Raw genomic sequence first — 13,460 nt, forward strand, 5'->3', positions numbered from 1 at the left:
AGGCTCAGGGGGCGGAGCCAGGGCTCCTTGGCTGTAGTCCGAGGGGCCAGGGATGGGGGCCAGGTTGTGGCCAGAAGACTCCACAAGCAGGTGACCTGAGCCTCCCCTTAGGCCCCACCCTGGCAGTGCCACTCCCTCCCCTCCTCCACAGGCCCGGCCTTCACCATGGCGGGAGGGAGACCTCAGCTGAAGAGGAGTTTCTCCATCATTCCCTGCTTTGTCTTTGTGGAGGTGAGGAGCACAGTACCTCCCCTGCCCAGACCCTCAAGGGGGAGGAGGCACTTTTGGAAGTGGCAATCCGGGGTTCAACCCAGCTCTGCCCATCCTTAATGTGGGACTCTGGGCACCTCACTTACCCTCCCAAGCCTCAGTTTCCTCATCTGTCAAATGGGCATAATTATAGTCCCTCTCTCCTAGGACTGTTATGAAAGTAAAATGGATTAATTCATGGAAGAGGTTTAGTATGACGCCCTGCCCACAATAAGAGTTGCACGTGTGGTAACTCTAGTATTTCTATCAGTAGTATTTTTTCTTTCTCTGTTGGTCTGTTCCTCCACTACCCACTCTCTCTCTCTCTCTCTCTCTCTGAGCTCTGGCCCTGTTTTCTCTCCCTCTTCCCAGTCCCATCTCCTCTCTCCTCTTCATCTCTCTCTCTATCTCTCCCCCTTGTCTCTGTCTCCATCTCTGTGTCTCCATCTCCGTGGCCCAGCTCAGGCCTGACCTTCTCTCTTCTTACTCTCTCTCTCTCCCCACCCTGGCTGGGCGGCAGTCGGTGCTGCTGGGCATCGTGGTCCTGCTTGCTTACCGCCTGGAGTTCACGGACACCTTCCCCGTGCACACCCAGGGCTTCTTCTGCTATGACAGTACCTATGCCAAGCCCTACCCAGGGCCTGAGGCTGCCAGCAGAGCACCCCCGGCCCTCATCTACGCCCTGGTCACCGCTGGGCCCACCCTCACGGTGAGACTGGGGGTAACCTGGCTCAGACTGTGGGAAGGGCCTTCCAGGAGGCAGGAGGGCCAGGTGGAGATGGGTGGAGGGCTGGGCTTGAAGGCCAGGAAGACCAGGCCTTGGTCTTGCCCACAGATCCTGCTTGGGGAGCTGGCACGTGCCTTTTTCCCTGCACCACCGTCAACCATCCCAGTCATTGGGGAGAGCACCATCGTGTCGGGGGCCTGCTGCCGCTTCAGCCCCCCGCTGCGGAGGCTGGTCCGCTTCCTGGGTGAGTGACTCGGTCAGGGGTCAGCCATGCAAAAGGGCTGTGGGCCAGGCTCAGATATAATAAGAATTCCAGGGGAGGAAGGCCTAGAATTGTCATGATGGTGACTTCATGGGGAAATAGGGATGTGGGCTGAGGTCAGTCATGGTGGAGGTTCTAGAGACATGGGTGGGGCCTAAGCCAACCATGACGACAGCTATAAGAGGACGGCCCCAAATTGCCACAAGGAGAGTCTCAGGCAGAAAAAGCACAGGACAGACACCAGGGGGCCCTGGGGGCAGGGAGATGAGAACGCTGGCTGCACTTTGAATATGGTCCCAGCCATAGCTGGTGGCCTTGGGGTAGGGCAGAGCTCATCCAAAATGGTGGTCCCTCTGGCAGAGGGCTGGAGATCCAGCCCTGGCTGAGTGGTGCTCCAGGAGAAAAGTGATCAGCTCAGTAATAGCGAGTCCAGGGGCAGGTATAGGAGCCCCAGAAATGCCATCACGGTGGTCCTAGGAGGTCCCTGGCATGGGCCCAATCCTGATGTAATGCTGTTGAGGGGTCCCAGCCCAGCTATAATGGATTCCAGAGGAGGGCCCACTCCTGGCATATTGGTAATCCCAGAGGGACAGAGGCCAGAGGCCCAGAATGCCATCATGGTGGTCCCAAGGGAAGAGGAACATGGCCCAGCTATTATGGGGTATGGTGTTAGGGGGAGTCCCAGCTATGCTTTAATGTCAGTCACAGGAACAAGGAGACAGGGGCCTATATGAGCCGTAAGGGGGCTCACAGGAGGACGGCTGCTGGGCCCTGGCATGAACCCCCTTTCCTACCCCACCCCAGGGGTCTACTCTTTCGGCCTCTTCACCACGACCATCTTCGCCAACGCAGGGCAGGTGGTGACCGGCAACCCGACGCCGCACTTCCTGTCTGTGTGCCGCCCCAACTACACGGCCCTGGGCTGCCCGCCACCCTCACCGGACCGGCCAGGGCCCAACCGTTTCGTCACTGACCAGGGTGCCTGTGCTGGCAGCCCCAGCCTTGTGGCCGCTGCGCGCCGCGCTTTCCCCTGCAAGGACGCTGCCCTTTGCGCCTACGCCGTAGCCTACACAGCGGTGAGCCCCGAAACGGGGGCACGGCAGTAGGGGGCCTGCCAGCAGGCAGGAGGCCGTCTGGGCTGGAGCCTCCAATCCCTCCCCGAGTGAGGCCAGGCATCACTGTGACACCGTCCCTGGGGCAGAGGCTCCCACTCCTCCCCTTGGACCCTGGCCACGCCCCCTTGGTGTCTGGCCACGCCTCCTGACCCACTAATGCCACACCCAAAGGAGGCTATTGGCTCAGCACCCTGAAGCCTAGCCAAGTCTCCGCCATGCTACAGGTCCTGGATATTGGCTGGGTGACTCGGTAATGGGCTTTCAACTCCATCCCCTGGAGCCCTTGCCCTCCAGTTTGTCCTCGTCCTATATTGGCCTGGCCACGCTCCTGACTCGACTTCACTGGAACTTTCTAACTGTGTCCCCTGTCTTTCCCTGGTCGCACCCTCTATTGCCTTGACTCCTTTTTCTGGCATTGGGGACTGTGCTTCTAACCCTGTCAGTGGTCCCCAGGGGTTTGGGGACTCCACCTCCTGGAGTCCTGGACCTGTCACTTGAGCCCTGACTCCACCCTCTGACTTTGTGGCCACACCCTAAGCCAGCAAGCACCCTTCCCCATCCCACCTGGACCTGGGGCCCAGGTCTCCCAGAGACCTGAGCCTCAGACCCTATCCACTGCTCTTTGGTGCTCAGGCCACACACACCCCCATCCCTGCAAAGGCCCACTGGGGGTCCATGACTCCATCCCCTGAACTCCTGTCCCCCGGGCTCTGTTCCCTGGAGCCCCTGGCTGGTGCCTCCAGTCCCATTGCGGCTTCTCAGGATTCTGGCCACACCCCCTATCCCTGAGTGTAGCGTCCGCTTGGGTTTGGGAACTGCTGCTGCCATGTCTCCTCTGACCCATCCGGCTCCTGCAGATGTACGTGACGCTCGTGTTCCGCGTGAAGGGCTCCCGCCTGGTCAAACCCTCACTCTGCCTGGCCCTGCTGTGCCCCGCCTTCCTGGTGGGCGTGGTCCGCGTGGCTGAGTACCGCAACCACTGGTCTGACGTGCTGGCCGGCTTCCTGACAGGGGCGGCGATCGCCACCTTTCTGGTGAGCCCCCTTGCCATCCATCGCTGACCCAAGAGGCAGGACTGCATGATGGTGAAGGGTGTGGACTCTGTACCTTGGGCAAGTCCCTTAACCTTAGGTAGCTTGGACATTCTCATCTGTGAACTGGGATAACGGGACTGGGACCAAGGTAAGGCGAGTGAGGCACTTGCTTTGAGCACAAAATTTAAGGAGGAGCCAAAACACTCAGTAAACAAGATAAATCATATTTTAGTGGAACATTTTTAAAAATCAAAATTATGCAAAAACCCATAATGTCCAAAATACCAAAGGTTTAAATAAGGACAGGATCAGATCCTCTAACACAACTTGGCCTTACTTGCCTCCCCGTGTGGAGTAAGTAGTAATAGTACCTATCTCTTAGTAAAGTGGAAAGAGCAGTGTTGGGCACATAGTAAGCGCCATAAAAGTGTTAGCTGTTTTTGAAATCCTGAGCCTCACTATCCTTATCTGAAAAATGGGGATGGTAATTTACCTTATTGGCCTCAGGCCTCAGCATGCCCCCTCCCTCTGTCACAGGTCACCTGTGTTGTGCACAACTTCCAGAGCCGGCCACCCTCTGGCCGAAGGCTCTCCCCTTGGGAGGACCTGGGCCAAACCCCCACCATGGACAGCCGCCTCGAAAAGTTAAGTGTGGCCCAGGTAAGGGGGGCCGGGGGCTGCTCCCGGCTGGAGAGGGTGGTGGGTGGAGGAGGACAAAGGAGGCAGGAAGTCAGGCAGGCAGTGGGGGTCTCAGGGCCATGGAGAGGTAGAGGGATCACTCATCTCTGTGGACCTAGGTCCTGGGGGGACCGTCCCACAGGATGCAAGGGTGGGAACCCCCTCTCCCTCCCAAGGGAACATGGTTAATCCTGAAAACTTGTTGTCTTTTCCATTGGGCTCTCTGCCCGATGAGCCCCTTGTGGCTCTGGCCAGTGGGGCCCAGGGGGCCGCTAGCCCCTTCCCTCTGCCTCTTTGTCTCAGGAACCCGAGGCCTGCAGGCCGCATTCGACACCGGCACGGCTCACCCCATCCAGTGAGTGTCGAGGGAGTGGGAGGATAAACAAGGGGACTTCCAGATGGCGGTCACTGCCACAGAGGTCTCACCTGTGCTCTCATGACCCCTCCCAAGCTTTCTAACCCCCTGACTTCTGATCCCTAGAGCCGCAGAACTGCGCCCACCGTGGCCACCTGATCCCCAGCTGCGTGTCCTCCAGGGCTCCAGCCATGTGTTCATCACCCCGTGTGCCCCGCCCTCGACTGAGGTCTGAGCCAACACCCTTGCCTCTGCCCCTGCCCCTGCCAGCACCAACCCCCAGCCAGGGCCCCTCGCCCTCCTCCCCTGGGCTTGGGGGGCCGGGCGGGGGTGGTGGCCGTGGCCGGAAGCTGCTGCTGCCCACACCCCTTCTGCGGGACCTGTACACCCTTAGTGGACTCTATCCCTCCCCCTTCCACCGGGACAACTTCAGCCCTTACCTGTTTGCCAGCCGTGACCACCTGCTGTGAGGCCCAACACCCACCCAGAATCTGCCCAGTCCCCATTTCTTCCCTGCCACGCGTGTGTGTGCGTGTGCTGTGTGAGTGCCAAAGCCCTTGTCCCCAAACCAGCCAGGCCCAGACCTCAGAGCATGGCTGGAAGGACATCCAGGGGACCCCCTGCCTCTCTTGCCCTCTGGGACATCCAAGTGGGCATAATTGGGAGATGGGTCCTTGCCTCCTAGGATTGCCCTTTTAAGGGCCAAAGCCTGACTCCACTGGCCATTGCCCAGCCAGTGGGAGCCCCCCAGTTCTCAGAATTCTGGCCAAAAGGAGTTTACTCCAGCCAATAGGAGCCTCCCCATCATTTCTTAGAATCCTCAGGCAAGAGGGCAACTCTAGCCAGTGTTCAGCGTCTGAACAACGAATAGGAGTCCTTGGTTCTCAGAATTTCTAGGGTGGGTGGGTATGATTCCAGTCAATGGGGGACCGCCCATGTCTAAGCATGTGCAAAGGAGAGGAGGGAGATGGGGTCATCTTTTGTCATCGGGTCCTCTCTCCTCAGAGAGTCCAACTGGAGGGTGGGGGGCAGGCTCCCCCGTGGCAGGGTACTTGGGGTACCCCTTCCTCTCTCAGCCCCTCCCTCACGTGCAATCTCTCACCCAGTCCCTCCTAACTCCCAACTTATGCAGGGCTTGCCCCACTTCAGAGGTTTTGGGGTTCAGGGTGCTGCATCCTTCCTTGTCTGTGCCCAGATCACCCCAAACCCTTCTGTTATTTATGAGGGCTGTGGGGAAGGAGTTTTCTTTTTCTTAGAACCCACCCCTGTTCTTCACACTGCCCCCCATGCCTCAGCCTCATACACATGTGCCATCATAGGGGTACAGGTGGAGCAAAGAGGGCTCCCCACCCCAGGCAGCCAAAGGCAGTGGGCAGGGGAGACACTGCCCCCTTTTCCTGCCCCCTCCTCATCTTTAATAAAGACCTGTTTGTAACAGAAGTTTGGCCACCTGCCTTCCTCCCCCAGGTGGCAGGGTGTGGAGGACTTTAATTTTGGGTCTAGGTGTCAGTGAGGCTGGGTGTGAGTGAGTGTATTGTCACAGGGCGATTGTGGAGAGGCAGCATGGGGCTGTGGGGTCCGTGACTTGGCTTTAAATGCTGGCTCAGCATTTCCTGGCTGTGTGGCCTCAGGAAAGTTAATTAACCTCTCTGTGCCCTTGTTTCTTCATGTCAAATTTGAACAGCCCTACAAGCCGCATGTAAGGCACACAAACACACGGTGAGGGGCCTCATAATGACTGCCTTCCCCAGGCGGCTAGCCTGTTTCTGACCATGGCCAGGGTGCAGAGGGCACAGGGAATTGGGTGAGGGGACCCTAAGGGTTCTAATAGAAGGGGCTGCTGAAGGCTGTAGGAACCTCCAAGCTGAATCCCTGACTACATGGATTTGAGCAGGGGTTCTGATTATGAGGTTCTGCTGAGAACCAATCCCTGAGGACCCAGCAGAGACCAGGGAAGGTAGGAGGGACATGGAGCCACAGACCACCTCCCCCACCCTGCATATGCTGTGGCTCTTAGGGACTTCAGACAGGCCATTCAGGGCACGGAGTCATCCAGAAACCAGGAAAGGGGAGTCTGCTTTCCTTTCTTTCTCGTTTATTCATCCATCCACCATTTATTCATTCAGCAAACACTATGGAGCACCCCCCACCCCGAGTGCCAGGTGCTGTTTAGTTAGGCACAGGGGCTGCAGCAGTGAACAGAACAGACACACAATCCTGCCCTCATGGAGCTCACTTTCCAACACCTGAGAGACAACAAACAAGATAAATAAACTATACACAAAACCACAATTCCAAATTTCAAGAAGGTCTGGAAACCAAAATTTGTTTCTCATTTGTGGCAAAACCTGACCTGAACTGACATAGGTTATTATAGCTTTTCTTTATTTAACTTTATGTGACTATTCTTATGTTTTGCCGAAGATAAAGTGTTCGACTTAGAACGTTATCCCAGGTCCAACTAGGGGTGTTATTCAGTGCATAGTATTTACACCGTAGTACCTTTCGAAAATCTGAAAAATTCTGAATTCTAAACTGTAGGATCAAGGATTTAGGTCAGGGATTGAGATCGCTGATATGTTAGATTGATAAGTGACAGAGAAAACTCAAGCTAGAGAAGACAATGGGACAACTCTGGGATGGGGAGACAGCTTGCAATTTAAAGAGGGTGGTCAGGGAAGTTCTTTCTGAGGAGTTGGCACTGGAGATGAGGTGTGAAGGAGGGAGGGAAGGGAGCCATGCAAGTATCCACAGTGTGGAGCTGGGGGAGCGTTCCAGGCAGAGGGAACAGCAAGAATGAAGGCCCTGAAGTGGCAACGTGCCGGCTGTGTTCGGGGAACAGTGAGGACACCTGTGCAGTTGGAGCTGAGCAAGCGACAGGGAGATGGAGGGGGAGGAGGTGGTGGGGTGGATTGAGGGCTGCAGGGAATGAGATGGACGCATGAGGGGGCTGCAGGCAGAGGAGGAACAGAATCATGGAGCCCCCTGCTTCACCGCCCAGAGCTTCTATTTCCAGGGCTTGCACCCCTGAGGCCCGTGGTCCCTCCAGACGCACAGCTGCCTCCACGCGGGGAGGAAAGAAGCAAATCTTCAGCACAATGGACAGCGCCCTACTGCAACCCGGTTGGCGCTGTCCGTGGTCCTGATGTCAAGCAGAGGCCAAGAAAGGGTAAAGGCGGGGCTGCCAGACACAAAGAAGTGTCTGGGCCCGCTAGAGAGGGTGGAGACAGCAGCCCTGGCCTTGCACGCACCCCCATCCCAGGGTGGATAATTTTAGGTAGAAAATTCAGACTAAGGGACTTCCCTGGTGGTCCAGTGGGTAAGACTCCATGCTCCCAATGCAGGGAGGCCGGGTTCGATCCCTGGTCGGGGAACTAGATCCTGCATGCGTGCTGCAACTAAGAAGTCCACATGCTGCAACTAAAGATCCCACATGCCACAACGAAGATCCCGCGTGCTGCAACTAAGACCCAGTACAGCCAAAATAAATAAATAAATAAACATTAAAAAAAAAAAAAGAAAGAAAATCCATACTAAGATGTGCTTGCTTATTCAAAAGGCTTCTTGAGGGCTTCCCTGGTGGTCCAGTGGTTAAGACTCCCAGACTCCGTGCTTCCACTGCAGGGGGCGCGGGTTCAAGCCCTGGTCCGGGAAGATCCCACATGCCGCGGAGCAACTAAGCCCGTGTGCCACAACTACTGTCTAGAGCCTGAGCTCTAGAGCCTGCGAGCCACAACTACTGACCCCGTGTGTCACAGCCCGTGCACCTAAGTGCAACGAAGAGTAGTCCCCGCTCGCTGCAACTAGAGAAAGTCCGTGTGCAGCAACGAAGACCCAGTGCAGCCAAAAATAAATAAATAAAATAAGTAAATACATTTTTTAAAATCCTCTAATTAAAAAAAAAAAAAGGCTTCTCAACATGCCCCAGTAAGTCTCACAGCCTCTCAAGCTCAACTCGATCAAAACTGAGCTCCGGGCTTCCCTGGTGGCTCACTGGTTAAGAATCCACCTGCCAGTGCAGGGGACATGTGTTCAAGCCCTGGTCCAGGAAGATCCCACATGCCGCGGAGCAACTAAGCCCGTTCACCACAACTACGAAGCCTGTACTCCAGAGCCCACGCGCTGCAACTACTGACCCCACGTGCCTAGAGCCCGTGCTCCACAACAAGAGAAGCCACTGCAGTGAGAACCCCACTCACTGCAACAAAGAGTGGCCGCTGCTCGCCGAAGCTAGAGAAAGCTGGCGCACAGCAAAGAAGATCCAATGCAGCCAAAAATAAATAAATAAAATAAATAAATTTATTTTAAAAACTGAGCTCTGACTTATAATGTAAGTTAGACCATGACCCTCCTGTGCTCAAACCCTCTGTTGGCTCTTCATCGCACTCTATGTAAAAACCAAAGTTCTCCCAGTGCCCCCAGGCCTTTGCACTTGAAGGTGCCTCCACCTGGAATGCTCTTCCCCTACATAGCTACACAGTTCCCTCTCTCAACTCCTTCAAGCCTTTCCTCAAGTATTACCTTCTCAGGGAGGCCTGCCCCTACCACCCTATTCAAAATTGCAAAAACCAAACAAACAATTGGCCCTTCCCTTCCCTGTGCAAACTTTTTTTTTCTTTTTTTGCACACACTTATCATCTGCCCATAGACTATTTAAACTCTTCATTATCTCCTCCCTCGCTAGGATGTCAGTTCCAGCAGGACAGAGATTTTGTTGTCTGTTCACCACTGAACACCTGTGCCTTCTAGGTCAGGGCCGGGCACACAGTAGGTGCTCAATAAGTGTTTGCCAAATGAATGAACTAATCACTTGAGGATGCTGATAAACCAGGGAGGCACACAGACTGACCCTGAGCTCTCCACCTCCCTGTCCCCTCACCCTGCTGTCCTGCCTCCTCCAGGGAGCCCCTCTAAGGTAAGAGATCTTTTGTCAGGACATGAAGATGGGATCCTGAGAAGGGAGGGAAAGAAGTACCGTGTGCATGAGAGATACACCTAATGTCTGCGTCTCTGCCAATATACTCACTCAGCTACATTTAGGAGCACCTACTCTGCGCCAGGTACTGTTCTAGGAGCTGGGGACCCAGTAGTGAAAGAAAGAGGGACCCTACCCTGGTGGAGCTGACATACTAGTGGGGAGAGAGGCAATAAAATAAATACATAAGGTTGGAAGTGATAAGTTATTTGAAGAGAAATAAAGATGAATAAGCAATTAAAGATTGAAGGGTGTGTGACTTTACACAAGTGGTCAGAGAAAGCCTAAGTAGGTGATATTTGAGCAGAGATCTGAATGGAATGAAAACAATTAGGGATAAATATCTGGGAGCTGAGTGCTCTAGGCAATGGAACAGCAAGTGCAAAGGACTTGAAATGGGCTGTGTTGGGCATACTCCCATGTATATAACTGTGTGGAACTGTGTGATACGGGTGTCACTACTGGGTGCTTGTGTATTCAGAGTGTTGCAAAGTGAGGTGAACCATGGGGCTGAGGTTGTGCATTTGACAGGGGAATGTAACAGCATGCCTCGTGTGTGTGTGTGTGTGTGTGTGTGTGTGTGGTGACAATGGTATGGTTGTATCAGAGTGTGTTTTTGTATGCGTGCAAGGGAAAGGGGGTGCGGGCATGAATGTGGGATGTATGGGATGCGTTGTGTCAGGATAGGACATGGCTGTGAGCATGTGAGTGATGGGGATTCTGGATGTGAAATATATGCAGAGATGCTGTGTGTGTGTGTGTGTCTATGTATTTGTAGAGGGATGTGGGGGTACCCGGCTTTGTGAGTGGGTGTATTGGGGGATGTTGTGGAGCTGTGTTCTGGCCCCAGAGGGAGAGAGAAAGCCCTGGAAATCTCAGTTCGGCCCTGCCCCTGGGTCTCCTGGCAACAGCACCACTTTGAAGTTACCAGGAGACAGAGTTGCCAGGGCAACTGGGGCGTGAGCGGCAGCTCTGGGGAGAAGTCTGGGTGAAGAGACCCAACCAGTGATCACTTGATCATTCACCTTGTTCCTCCTTCTCTCCCAGTTTCTCATCAGTTCTACCTTCCTTTCTTCATTCATTCCTTTAACGAACCTGTATCGAGAATTTGCAATGCCCTAGGCACTGACTGGGCACTGGAGATACCGAAGTGAACGTGACAAACAAGGTCGTGCTGTGGCTCTCCCTCAGTCTCCCAGCCCCTTCAACTTTGCCTCTTCTCTCCTGGCCCTTTTTTAATTCTATGGTCCTGCCTCCCATTGTATCCCAAGCAGGACTCCAGAAGCCCCCAGGCCAATGAGGAGGCCAGCTGAGACTCTTCTTATAGACCCTCAAAGACAGCTGCTTTGCTGTCTGACGGATGTTTTGCACACGAATGTCCTCAAGCCTGCAGCCGCCCCCCGTTTGTGCAAGTACTCAGGTACAGAGAGAGACACAAGCACACAGCTCCTCCATCTCTCCCCTTCTTCATTGTCACTGGGTAACATCAGCAGAAACACACACATACGCATCACAATATTTCTGAGATACCATGTGCTCCATTTTACAGGTGAGCAAACTGAGGCTTGGAGACTTTAAGTAATGTGTCAGTGATTAGGGCCTACTCCCTCCAACTCTCAACCCTTGTATTGTCTGATTAGCTTATTAGCTAAGAATAATAGTATTCATGCTGCTTCTGCCAGCGGACTCACCCAGGGAAGGGCCTTATCTCCCTCAAAGGCCTCCATTCCTTCCTCAGACTAGGTTATTTGCCCCTTCACCGGGGGAGGAGCTAGGAAACGTCGATCTAGCTTTGATGAATAGATCATTGGACCAATGGAGAAGCTAAGTGCACTGTAACCAATGCGACCCCGTCCTGGGCGGGATCAAGGGAAGGAACGGGCCGCCGATTGGACAGAGGTACGCTGCGAATGGCGGAGACGCTGAGGCGGGTGCTAAACTCGGGCAGCGCGGCTGGCCCTGGGGAGAACACAGCTGAGGCTGAACCGCCTTTGCTGCTGCTCGGCGGTCACGGCTCTGGAAAGACAGCGCTGCTATTCGCGGCAGCCCTGGAGGCGGCAGGGGAAGGCCGAGGCCCCGTCCTCTTCCTGACTCGGAGGCCTCTGCAAAGCCTGCCTCGCGGGACTGGAGCTGCGCTCGAACCCTTGCGGTTACAGGTGGGGCGGAGCGGGACCAGAGGCGGACCAGCCAGTAGCGAGGCGGATGGAGGATTGAGTGACAGGCAGAGACAGACCAATGGCAGAGACGAAGGGAGGGCAAGCCGGAGCAGCCATTATGGGACGGAGTCTGGAACGAGTTGGGGGTGGGACTATGCGAAGCTTTGTTAAGATTGAGTGAGAGGGCCTCCCTGGTGGCGCAGTGGTTGAGAGTCCGCCTGCCGATGCAGGGGATACGGGTTCGTGCCCCGGTCTGGGAGGATCCCATATGCCGCGGAGCGGCTGGGCCCGTGAGCCATGGCTGCTGAGCCTGCGCATCCGGAGCCTGTGCTCCGCAACGGGAGAGGCCACAACAGTGAGAGGCCCGCGTACCACAAAAAAAAAAAAAAAAAAAAAAAAAAAAAAAAAAAAGATTGAGTGAGAAACCATCCAATGAGGGGGCGGAATTAGCAAAGGGTGGCGCCCAAAGAGAGGAGTCAGGGGCGAGTAGGGGCGGGGCTAAACACGGGTCGGGTCTGGACAGGAGTTTCTGGGCCGCAGGAGTCAAAGCTGGGGTCGGACGCTATGGGCAGGTTTTCCGTGGAAAGATTGCCCTAGAGATTTGACAAAACGATATACCTTGTTTTTAACTAATACCGGGAAGTGATGAGTGCAGAATTAGAAAAACAAACAATAAAATGGGGTTGGGGGGCGGGCGTGGCGAACAGAAGAATATTCGACCACTCTGAGCTAGCTGCTTCACTCTGGAACCAGCGGTCTGGGGAGTGAGAGCCACGTCCAGGAAAGTATGCAAGGAAGCAGGGCTGCTATAGCTGAGGGCCTGGCTTCCTGTGATGAATCTGGCCGTTTCCTTTTTTCCTCTCTCTAGAAGATCCGCTTCCAGTACCCACCCTCTACCCGTGAGCTCCTCCGGCTCCTGTGCTCTGCCCATGAGACCCGGGGGCCAACCCCCTCCCTCCTGCTGCTCGATGGCCTGGAGGAGTACCTAGCGGAAGACCCCGGGTCCCAGGAAGCCGCCTACCTGGCCGCCCTGCTTCTGGACACAGCTGCCCACTTCAGCCACCGGGTTGGGTCTGGCCGGGGCTGTGGACTCATTGTGGCCCTCCAGACCCAGGAGGAGGAAGACAGTGCGACTGCCCTGCAGTTGGCACTGCTTCAGAGGTATTTCCCTGCCCAGTGCTGGCTGCAGCCCGATGCACCAGGCCCAGGACAGCACTGCCTCCGAGCCTGCCTGGAGCCAGGTGGGCTGGGTCCCAGGGCAGAGTGGCGGGTGACTTTCCGACAAGATGGAGAGATGACAGTCACCCCGTGGCCCATGCAGGCTGGTGACACCAGCCTGCACAAGGGTTCAAGCTCTGGAGGCCAACCTTGAGGTTTGGAATGTGACAACCTCTCTATGCTTCACTTTCCATGGCTGGAATACCTACCTCAGGGACAGATGCAAATTCAGAGACCTAAAGGATTATAAAGGGCTTTTTCTCTCATAAATATAGCATTATCCTGTACATATTGTCAACATATTGTTTAATTTTGCTGTTTTGAACTTTGTAAAGAGTTTCATGATAAATGTAATCTGAGACTTGCTTCTTCTCCCGCTCAACATTGTTACTAAGATTCGGCTGTGGGACTTCCCTGGCAGTCCAGTGGTTAAAACTCCATGCTTCCAGTGTAGGGGACACGGGTTTGATCCCTGGCCTGGGAACTAAGATCCCACATGCCATGCAGCGCAGCCAAAAAACAAAAAACGTTCGGCCACATTTTTTCATTCATTCCTTTTTCCATACTTTGTATAATTCCTTGGGTGACTATACCCCAATTTACTCATCAGATTGACTTATTTACTGCTATTAACACTCTTGTACACATATCCTGGTTCATGTGTGTGAGGGTTTTTAGGGTACATACCTAG

The 13,460-nt window shown here is 54.8% G+C and overlaps 2 protein-coding genes across 5 annotated transcripts; both read left to right on the forward strand.

Annotated features, from left to right (window-relative positions):
* Positions 1–165: 165 nt before the first annotated feature.
* PLPPR2 (phospholipid phosphatase related 2) lies at positions 166–4,890 on the forward strand (the record flags this gene model as incomplete). Of its 4 annotated transcripts, none has more annotated exons than XM_079702070.1 (8): positions 166–231; positions 770–958; positions 1,085–1,220; positions 2,043–2,314; positions 3,211–3,387; positions 3,925–4,047; positions 4,369–4,420; positions 4,547–4,890. In XM_079702070.1, 8 exons carry the CDS (start codon positions 166–168, stop codon positions 4,888–4,890), a joined length of 1,359 nt encoding a protein of 452 aa, XP_079558196.1. The 4 variants fall into 4 exon arrangements, with proteins under 4 accessions (XP_079558196.1, XP_079558197.1, XP_079558198.1 ...); XM_079702071.1 differs by having other exon boundaries at positions 845–958; XM_079702072.1 differs by having other exon boundaries at positions 3,925–4,031; positions 4,547–4,579.
* Positions 4,891–11,305: 6,415 nt separating this feature from the next.
* SWSAP1 (SWIM-type zinc finger 7 associated protein 1) lies at positions 11,306–13,134 on the forward strand (the record flags this gene model as incomplete). Its single annotated transcript, XM_079703384.1, has 2 exons — positions 11,306–11,551; positions 12,420–13,134. The coding sequence occupies 2 exons, from the start codon at positions 11,306–11,308 to the stop codon at positions 12,921–12,923; spliced, it is 750 nt and encodes a 249-aa protein (XP_079559510.1). The 3' UTR covers positions 12,924–13,134.
* Between the last annotated feature and the right edge of the window lie 326 nt (positions 13,135–13,460).

The sequence above is a fragment of the Hyperoodon ampullatus genome (assembly GCF_949752795.1).
Source record: "Hyperoodon ampullatus genome assembly, chromosome: 4".
Lineage (NCBI taxonomy): Eukaryota > Metazoa > Chordata > Mammalia > Artiodactyla > Ziphiidae > Hyperoodon > Hyperoodon ampullatus.